At 41.2% G+C, this 10905-nt stretch overlaps 1 protein-coding gene across 1 annotated transcript in view; it reads left to right on the top strand.

Annotated features, from left to right (window-relative positions):
* Nucleotides 1-857: 857 nt before the first annotated feature.
* LOC109957026 (ultraviolet-B receptor UVR8-like) overlaps nt 858-10905 on the top strand; it is a 176631-nt gene continuing 166583 nt past the window's right edge. The window contains exons 1-3 of the mRNA XM_020594596.1: nt 858-871; nt 1446-1570; nt 2610-2753. Coding sequence (XP_020450252.1) covers nt 858-871; nt 1446-1570; nt 2610-2753 — 283 coding nt within the window. The remainder of the gene's footprint in view (nt 872-1445; nt 1571-2609; nt 2754-10905) is intronic.

The raw sequence follows: 10905 nt of genomic DNA, 5'->3' as shown, positions 1-10905 counted from the left end.
CTAAACCACCTCAAACCCATGTGATCTCACCCATTCACTCTCAGAGGGATTGCCTTGAAACGCACCATAGCTTCAAAAGCCAATGAGCATAGCGTGCTAGAGTGAAAAGCTGATACATATCCTATCAAGGACAAAAAAGAAAAAATATTCTAAAATGCTGGCAATGTAGAACAGTATTTTCTTGCTCTGAACAAAGACCAACAGTCCCATGAATAAGTAGGTATTGCCTGGGGGAATGCAGTGTTAAAGGGGAGTGAAACTGAAAGAAATCGATAAGCACATGAATTTTCATGTGTAGGTGCTTGTCCACTACTTGCTTTATTTTGTTAATAACGGTTTCAGTCTGTCCATTTATGAATACAGACACAGATGGTATGATTAATACATACCATACCAGATCTCCCCACCTTTTTTTAACACTCCATTTAAAAGAGGAGCACAGTGACCATGTTGCTTCCCTAAAGGACTAGTTATGATATAATTTGACAGTGGAGTTGGAAAAAAAATAGGAAAGGTGTGACCAAGAATCCCTCTCTCGTCTTATTTTCATCCCCAAGTCTTTTGGGGGCTGCACGTTTCTCCTAGGAGGCTCCACAGACTGGCATAATGGATAAGGGCAAGAGTGTGAAAGGAGCACCTTAAGGCTCCTCATTCAACTCTCCCAATCTCTCCTGCATGCACTCTTGAGCTGTGAAGGCCCTCTTTCTTTGCCCTGCTAGCATGGGAGCTCTGTAATAGGCTCTAATTGACAGGGAGGTGTTCGGGTCTTTCTGTATGGGCTGAAGGGATGAGAGTAAGATAGAGAAAGAGGGAGAGAGAGAGAGAGAGGATTACATGTGGGCATGTGGGGTTGAGCGATGGAGAAGAGGCTGTGAGGCAGTCTAGGCCCTGTCCGTAATGAGTCATTAATTTCCTAGTGGTTTTGTGGTGGTTGGCTCATTACTGGTCTGCAGAGGAGCAGGAACAAAGCTTTGGGTAGGTAGGAGGTGAGCTTAAATAGTTGGGGCTCAACACTTCTCAACAAAAGGAGGACGAGAACGTTGAATGGCACTTGGAACAGATGCAGTAAAAAGTGGCAGATGCAAATTGCAAGGAGAGTAAGTCTTCCTTCAAGCACTTTTCTCTTTTTATTTTGTCAGACTGCAGCCTGAGAGTCTAATTAGTTAGTGAGGTGTTTCACTTCTGATAGGCCTGTGTCTCGTTATTGCCACAAAGAGGATTCATAGAAATGGGAGGAAACGCATATGTTCCACAGTCCCCAGTGGAACTTGTTCACTGCAATAGTTAATTTGATTTGATTATTTATTTTTCTTTATCAAAATTGAAAGGTGTACAATATTTTTATGCTTTGAAAAGGTGTCGTATGAAGTTTTAAATGGGACAGAAGGGTGTGAAAATGATCCTTGCAAGTTTGTAATTATGTGTTTCTACTCCTCTCCCTATAGGCAGAATGATTATGGACAAATTGGCAGTGGTTCTAATGAAAATGTGGTCATTCCTCGCTTTGTGGAGTCTGTGAGCCACGTGTCAAAGGTCACCTGTGGGGCAAACCACAGTCTTGCACTGACAGGTACAGTAATGCCCTGTGCAGGCCTTCTATGGTACACACCATGTGATCATTATATAAATGATTAAAATATTTGCCTTTTTTTTTAAATGCAGCCATTTATAATTGCTATGTCTTTACTATGCTCCCTATGGTTGGCTGTTTTTTCAAAAAACACACCAGTACAAATCAGCTAAACAATAGTATTAGTTAGAAGTTAGAAGCTATTACTGATTCAGAGTTCACCTATTTTACTCCATTTTATGTGAATATCGGAGCCCTGAAGCCCTCGATCAGCACATCACCTGAGAGAAAGACAAGGAAGGAGAGAGAGAGAGAGAGTTAGTGGGAATATGGCCCTGATTCCTGATCCATAACAGTCATTGCCTGTTACATACATTTCAGAATTCATTCAGGCTATGAAGATAATCGAGGTAGTCGACAGTTTCCCCTGCAGCCCAATGGATTTATGATAGCACTGTCAAGAAAATGAGGCGAAATGACACAGTAGCTGACTTTAGCTGCAAATAATGTGATAGGCCGTACAGTGGTGCAGCAGCAGCTGCTGTCATTGCAGGTAATAGGCTATAAAGAAGCCTGATAGCAATACCTGTCATTTCTTAATGGCTGACTTCACTGAAGAGCTTTTGTGGCCTTTAACATGAAGATAATAGAAGATACAACAAATTTTACAGCTTTTGCGTTGCATCCATAATTTATCACCAGACACCCCATGCAGCCATAGCACAACAAGGACAACATGCTCCTAGAGGTGTGCTAGAGAGAGACATACACAATGAGCTGCAGGGGGTTAGCGGCTGCTGCTCCACTTTACAATTAATGGAGGAACCTTAAAGGGGCCAAAGCATCTTCTATCAGCTGATAGTATCACATTACATGAGAATACCATAGTGTACAGTATTACATTTATTTTGACATGACAAAGTTACAAGTCTTGAATGTTGCATTGAAATATTATATATACTATTTACAGAAATAATCTGTTGAGCATTACTTATTTTCTTAAATTGGAAACATTATTAATGTTTTCTTTGACATGCAGGTGGGGGCAGGTTGTTTCAGTGGGGCTGTGGACGGGCATGTGGGAACATAAAAAAGAACATCCTATTCCCAGAGGAAGTGGCACTACCGAGCTTACCAGTAAGAGACATTGCTGGAGGATGTTGGCATAGCCTGCTGCTCACCGGTTAGTCTCTGCTCATGTCTGAAATCTCTTTGTGCAAAACAGCATAATACAGACATTTACTGAATCTAGCAGTACTTTCTTCCTGCTGTTCTATGAATTTTTTTGTTCATAGTACATGCAGACACAGGGAATGTGCTGGCATGTAGCATACATTTCCACAGCCTTAGCATAGACTATTTGGAAATCCTCGGTGTGCGTCTTGGCCCTCACACGGACATGTGAGTGTGTGCTTTTAGCTGCGGTGCCCATCTATCCACATCATTCACTAAGAGTTCTCCCAGGGGTAGTGCGGCTACATCAACGCAGAGGTTGAGGCCGCAGCTGCTCTTTCACCTCACTGCAGAGAACTTCAAAGTCACTTCTCCTCACACAGCAGATGAATGCTCCCTGTCTCCCCTGGCTGATATATTGGCCCCAGTTGCTGTCTTCCTGCTGTAGTATGGCTACGGCTGAGGCCCCATCATGGAGCTAGAGCTGGGTCATTTGTTAGTTTTAACTGTATCTCCAAGACCTGGCTTTAATTCTGAAAGGAGGACATTAATCTTTGTAATACAACACTTTGTAGAGTCATTTCCTGTGTTTCTAATGTTGTCCATTATTAACCCCATTAAAAGTGTAATACAATTTCAGTAGAGTGCTAAAAGTAGATCATTTGTTGCTTCGTTCTGTTCGAATTAATTCTCAATTTATGATCTAAATGATTAAACTATAGAAGTCACAACACTAAATTAGATTGTTAAACTACCAACCACAGGTTTACACACGTTAATATGAACATTTACGAGTAAATATTCGCACAGACTTGTCCAAGTGTTCAGACACACACAAAGCAGCTGTGTGTTGCATTTGCTCTTCTAAATCCTGTAATGTCCCCAGTTTGATCCCTAGCTCCATTCTGTCATGAGGGAGTAGAAATATCTATCTCCAATCAGGCCTTAATGAATAGCCTGATGAGTGTCGGGCAGAACTGAATTACCAGATAGATTTGGAGAGCACGAAAGTGTATGTGTATGATAGGTGAGGGGGGGTCAGTAGAACAAGACACATGTAGAAATTAATTCTTTCCAAGTTCAAAATATAAATTGGCTAATTCTGTCATATGAGCCTCATGGAAATCATCTTATCTATTGGTATGAGCTTTCATTTAATAGGGTCAAACAGTGGAGGGATGCAAGAGGGATAGAAAATGGGGAGCAAGTTGGATTATTGGAGGAAGAGATTTAAAAATTGGACATAAAGAGAGAGAAAGGAGAGAAGAGAGTTGAGAAATGATAGAGAGATTGGAAAGATGGACCAAAAGAGACCAAGAGAGTCATTGGTATGAGAGACAGCTTGCCTGGGCCGGAGCATATTGAGGGCAGCAGGTGGAAGAGTGGCACTGTTAATTAAAACGCCTGTCTTAATGTCTCAGCCCCCTACTCCAGGGAGAGAGAGATACACACAGAGAGAGAGAGAGAGAGAGAGAGAGTTGCCAGGCTTGAGCTGGGCTGCACCCAACCAGCCATCTAGACAGCAAAGCAACCAGCCAGCCAACCCACCAGGCCACATGTCAGACAAGCCCTGACACTATGCCCTTCACCCCCAGCCCCCAGTCCTTTGCAACATGCTCACTCGTGCACAGGCATACACACATGTCCAAACCCCACCCACTGTTTTTTCTTGTCCACATACTGATTCGCCTATCCACACGGCCACCCCCCTCATCTGATTCAAACCTCTTAAGAAACCCCTTCTCTAACCAAAAATAAGGAACAAAAACACACCTCTGATGTTACTGTTTTGCTCAGCAGCATCTGTAGCATGCCTCTAGACTTCCAGCCTTGCAGCATAATCTGTCTGCTTTCAATAATTCATAGAAAGCACAGGCTGTGCACTATGTACTGAATGCTGAGGATAATGGGTATGTTGTGATATTTCTATCATGGCCTGTTCTGAGCAGCGAGCGTATCAAACCAGTAAAGATCTGATAAGCAGTCTGTTCAATGTCAAAACAGCACTGGCTGTCATCACAGCCTTAGGTGAACCTTAACAAATCCATTCTGCTCCGTATGCTACAGTCTAGCAAATAGTGATACATGGAGGAAATTCTGTTAGGTTGTCACAGAGTTTGAAGTCACATCAAATCAGTAACTTAAGGTATTGCACAAATACACAGGCACATGTGAGTCCAGCACCATGTTTGACAATCCTGAGAACAACATTATATTGTACTAAAACTCTACTGAATATATTGTGTTCATTATTGTACTACAGATGAACACAAATCTCTTTATAGGGAAAACTGAAAAAAAAGTGTGAGCATCCATTTATACATCCATATGTGAGGTGGGTCTAGCGTTCATCGTGTTGTTTGACTAATGTTTTATCAGACTTTGCTGTATCGCGGCAGATTGTTTTGTCAATAACCATCCCGGTGCCTCACTGAGCAAGAATCTGAGATTGTCAGGCTGAGTGACAGCCTGGAGATGGCAGATAATTCAAAGAAATTGGAAGTGTGAAATCTTTAAGGGGCACTTCTTAACACAGCAAATGCCAGGGTATCTTTCCATCAGCTACTGCTCTCACAAGCTACCACATTGTTAATGGTGGCCTGTCTGTCCATCATGGCTGCTTCAGGAGGGATTTAGACCTGTTTGGCACCTTATCTCTCTGACTGCTTCCCACTAACCTGACCACTGCATAGACTGTGTGTGCTGCGTGTGTTCTATTTGGCCAGTGGTGGTCATAAATTTACCTCCACAGTTTTATATATATATATATGCTTTCAAGTCTGTGCTGTAACATGGCATCTCATTCTCCATCATCTTCCTAAGTGTTTTCTTAAATTTGTTCATAAGTTGTTCTTACGATCCAAAGGATCCAAAGAAAAGCCTTCATCTGATTCATGAACACGTTCTTAAACCGCAAAATTGTTCACACCTGTTCTTATATTGATGAATGCCATGTGTTTGTGAAGTGAAAGCGCATGCCAATCATTCCTAATTAGCATAGGTTAACACCTCACCAGTGCCCATAAAAGGGCATGAGACTGCAGGGCTGCGTGCACACAGGACTCACACAAAAACGGAAAAGAAAAGTTGAGAAAGCCAGGAATGCTACAACAAAAGTGTAAAGATGTTGGAGCAATGAATTCCAAGCCAAAGAAAAACTTGAGTTAGTTATAAAGTGGAGAAGAAGGAATGAGCTGCCATATTTAGTAGCATCGGTAGCGAATAAAAAAATAAAACAATAAAGACACATGGGTGCTCTTTGTCATTCAGTGTATAAGGAGAAGGGAGAACAACTGATGAAGTAAAAGGATGATTTGATCTCAAACCTGGGGCAACAAAACAAACACGGAAGAGAGAAGCTGGAGGAGGACAGGATGCGGTCCACTCAAAGATGCCAAATAAAATTATCCTAAAAGTGTGGAGAGGAAGCAATGCAATCATTGTCCTCTATGAATGCACATTTCATTACTAAGTTAAGATCTAGGGCATTTGAATACCCAAAATTAACCTAAAAGTAATTTGAAATGTAAGGTAATTATTAGCTTGGTAATGAGGTTTATGATTAAGAAGTTAATAAAAGAAATAACAAGTCATTTTTGTGCTATAAAATAAAACTGAGAATTCACACAGGAAAAAGAAATGTGTGTGTATGTGCACATGTCTTTATTACATTGTGCAGACCATTCTTTCCAATGCCATTGTTATAAGGAGGAGATTTTAGCCTTACAACTTCATAGGGCTTTGAGGGTCAAGACTTGGTTTAGGGTTAAGGTTACAATTAGGTTTATGTTGGGGTTAGGATAAGGATTTGGGTTTGACATAGCTATGATGGTTGAGATTAGAGCAAGGGGTTAGGGAAAGCATTGTATCAATGAATGTTCCCACAATTATAGTAAGACACAATTTGTTGTGTGTCCATGTGCACACTAATATTCATTTGTCTCTTCAGAACTGCCATAACTCCAGTAGAAGGTACTTTAAATATTACGGTTTTGAATAGTGATGTACTGGCCTAGCTTGTTCTCGCTCTTACTGTAATTTCCTTCACTCACTAACTTCTTACATTTGCATAGTCACACTTTGAAAACAAAACTCTAGGAGAAAGGCAGAGGAGGACAGGGGGAGAGAAGGAGAGGTAAGACACAGCAAATACCAGTTCCTACACATCTGCTAATCCATAAAGAGCATAGATTCTTTCCTCTGTTGTATGCGCAGAGGTATAATGAGAGAAAATAGACAGATAGAAGGGGGAACTACAGAAACGGACCCAGAGAGAGGAAAAGAAAGAAACAAAGAGGAAAAGAAAGAAATATGTCCCTTATTTTCCTCTTGTAATGGTCTCAATTCCCTGGCAGAGCTCCCTGTCACAGGGAGGTACTTCCCAGGCCGACACATCTCAAGCTGTTCAAACATCCATTAGGATGTTTTGTTTCATACCCACTACAAATACAGCAAGACGAAAGAGAAGCGGGCAGATGATGAGAGGGAAATTGAGGAAGAAAGAAAAGAGACTGAAAGATGAAAGAAGAAAGAGAAGGAAGAGGGGAGTGAGTTGATGGGAACAGCAGAGAGAGGAGAAGAGGAAATTTATCAAGAAACTCATGTGATATTTAATGATCCTTGTATGTGGAGAGGGAAGACCACACCAGCTCGTTCTCCTTCGCCAAATACCGATCCCCTAACTTAATTTCCTGCTCAATTGCTGTTCTATAGTGCATAGTACAGTGATACAGGCTGGTAATATAGAAAACAGATTGCCTGTGCGGCGAAGTGGATAAGGCTGAGGCTTGTGCTGCTGGAGACCTGCAGTCTCCAGGGGGGTCTTGTCGGTGGGCTTCACAAAACCAACAAAGCCCATCTTTCCCAGCGACTGGCAGCAGCTGGCAGGTAGATCTTCAAGCACTGGAGGTGGGGAAGTGGATCTGTGGGTGTGGTGTGTGTGTGTGAGAGTGTGTTTCTCTGCAGTGTGTGTATGTGCTGCAGAGAGTCTTGCTATGCTTTGTAGTGGAGAGTTCCACAGTCTTCCATCTTGTGTTTGCTCATGTGCTATGACTCCAATCCAGTCAAAAATGTAGGACTGCATGGACAGCAACCATCAATCAGTGCACAGTGCAGTGCGTAACTACAGCTACAGTGTGCTCCCAGAGACCCACACAGAAACACACACACACACACACACCTTCTTTCAGGAATACATACACGCTGTACACCTGCCTGTTACTGTGTGAGATGATTCGACAAGTATTATCTGAATTTCTTGCTCATTTTTTCTTATATTATTCCATATAGACCAACCCTGTTTTGACACTCAATGTGTTCTCCATGAAATCCAGTAGCATGCACAAACACATATTTACAACCGCAGGGAACATAAACACAAATAGAAAACACATCCTTTTCAAATATAAGACATTAATTGCTCTGAATAAACACCTGCTGGAATAAATAGACAAAAGAAGCAGAAGAAAAATCATTACCTGCAGGCAGTCAAAAAAAAGTTAACATTTAATATAAATGTTAACATAGAAATGATTGCTTATTACCCACGGAATTCTAAAAGCTTGAATAACCACTTAAAATTTTTATGCTGTTTCCTCAGTTAAAACCAAAATAGACTAACTGTTTATTGAACCAAACAGCAAGACATTAATAAGTTATTGACTGTGAATAACTGGCTTGATTTACATACTGATATACCTTTTCTTTTCCTACATAAAGTCTCAGTGTGTTCTTATTATGCTATTGTGCAGCCTGACACAAAGTAGGCCAATATAGTAAAGTCTGTGCATGTCTACCCGGAGAACTATGTTACTTGTATCCCAGTTCTTTTAAAGTTATTTAATGCAGCAAGTGTCACAAACCTAGTTGCCAGTGGGTTTTGCGCTAATGTTAGCAGTGTGAACCTCCTCTGACCTCTAAAAGTGACAGGGTTTTGTTGCGTAACAACCTTGTGTAATGAACTTCCTCCCAGGAGATGTCATTAAGGACGGGAATGTTTGTCTTCCGCTTGCACTAAAATGAATATTCAGCTATTATCGCCGCACAGCATTCTTATCTGATATAAGTATTGGGTTTCAGCTTGTACAGAACAGAGGCAAAACCTATTCCATATGGGTTTTATGCACTGCCTTTTTGTCTCACTGATCAGCCACTGGTTTTCTTAATTTATCACATCTAACTGGGCTTGCAGCATGAAGACAGTTAAGGTCACTCCTCTGTTTTCCTGGACATGTTTACTATATCCGTCGTACATCATTTAGACTCTCTCTTACTCAGATTTACATATTTGTTTTAACTAATGTCCTGTTGTAGGCCACTAAAGATCTGTAATAACACTGCTAGGGTTTCTGCAGTGCAGCCATGCCAAGAACCACAGAGACATGGATGGGATAGAGCTGTCAGAAGGCTTTCCATCATACACACAGATCACATTTTAGCAAAGGTTTTCCTTGATAAATTAACCCATTTGGTCAGCTTATCGACTGGATCAACACCATACCTTTCATGGCTTCCCTGTTTTTCCCATGTAGGAGGCCCTGTAGTGGGGGGTGCACTATAAATATATATGTGTGTGTCCATGTCTGTGATATGTAAGCTAGAGAATCAGAGACAAAGAAATAGGAGAGAGTGAAATACGTAACAATGATTATTTGAATTCCCTTGTTTATTGAACATGATTGAATGGTTGTTTTTTTACACTGCAAAAATATTCACAACAAGAGGAAGGAAGGGAAAGAAGTTCTCTGTCCTTGTGATGCCTTGATTTCCAATTCCCTTCTGAGTATCATCATCCTAATAGTAAATATAACTACAGGAAGTAATAACTTCTGCTCCAAATTACGTGGATGTTTACACTGCTTGTCAACTGAGTGATATTTTTCTGATCCAAGATAAACTGTATGCAAGAAAAATAGAAGTTGTATTACTGCAACAGTGGGAAAGAGGAAATGGTAAATGGTCTTATATTTGTATAGCGCCTTTCTATGCTTTTACAGCACACTCAAAGCGCTTTCACACTATTTGGCCATTCACCCATTTGCACTCCCAAACCGGTGACATCACCGGGAGCAATTGGGGGTTCAGTGTCTTGCTCAAGGACACTTCGACATGTTGACTAAACAAGCCGGGAATCGAACCGCTAATCCGCCGGTTAGGAAACGACCCGCTCTACCTCCTGAGCCACAGCCGCCCCCCCGAAATGGTCAGTCCTAGCAGACTGATGTACCTTGTAAAGCAACCCCCACCCCGAAGACTGCACCAAAGGAATCGCTGCCAAGATGGCTGCTTAAGCTCCAGGCCTGCAGGGCCTGACCCTACACATGCTGCCAGACACTATTTCTATAAATCCAACCTCAGAACGAATCTTCAGACCATGACATAATTCCTTGTCCCATCCTTCTGTCCTCCTCGCAACATCTCTTTCTGTCTCTGACTTTTACTGCTCTTATATTTTCCCAGTACAGTCCATGGGAAGGGTGTTGTGGCGTGCCTTATTTTCCTGAGTTTTAAATGTTAAGAGTTGCTTCTTTAACATGTGCTTTAATTTCAGGGCTTATAATTGGTGTTTTTATGTGCTCCTGACCTTGTATTGTACCATGGTGTAAATGAAACAACAGATCACATTATCTTTCATTTAATGGAAGGCTGTAATGAAATTTGGGGTAACAGAGAATACAAGAAATTTTGTAAACGTTACTGTACAAAATGGAGAATAATAGAATATCTTATAAATTGGATTGGGGCATATCTTGGAATGTAAAGTCATGTTTTATTTTGCTAAATCAGTTTATTGTTTGCATATCTTAAAGCCAAATGTGGGTTCGGTTGTATCCAACTTTGTGTTGAATATATAGCTTATGAGTTTGGAAAGTCACTGCAGCTGACACGTCCCCATAACAACCACTGATTTATTGTCTTTGAAAAGTGAAATAATAGGTTTTCTGCCTTAAGCCAATCACTGAGAGGTTTTAATGGATTTTTCCACTCCTTTAATAACTATCTTGGTTTCACTGCACAGTAAAGTAAAGTTTTTTCATGGTCTTTATTTTCCATCATTCACAAGGAAAACTGCTTGTTATGCAGACAGAGCCCTGGTTCAGGGTAGGTATAACCAGTGTTAACTACTGTATCTTGGACTTCTGAGTCTTAGATGCAGCATAGGG

Source organism: Monopterus albus, unplaced genomic scaffold, assembly GCF_001952655.1.
Source record: "Monopterus albus unplaced genomic scaffold, M_albus_1.0 scaffold23.1, whole genome shotgun sequence".
NCBI classification, from domain to species: Eukaryota; Metazoa; Chordata; class Actinopteri; order Synbranchiformes; family Synbranchidae; genus Monopterus; species Monopterus albus.
This window is presented reverse-complemented; position numbering and strand designations above follow the sequence as displayed.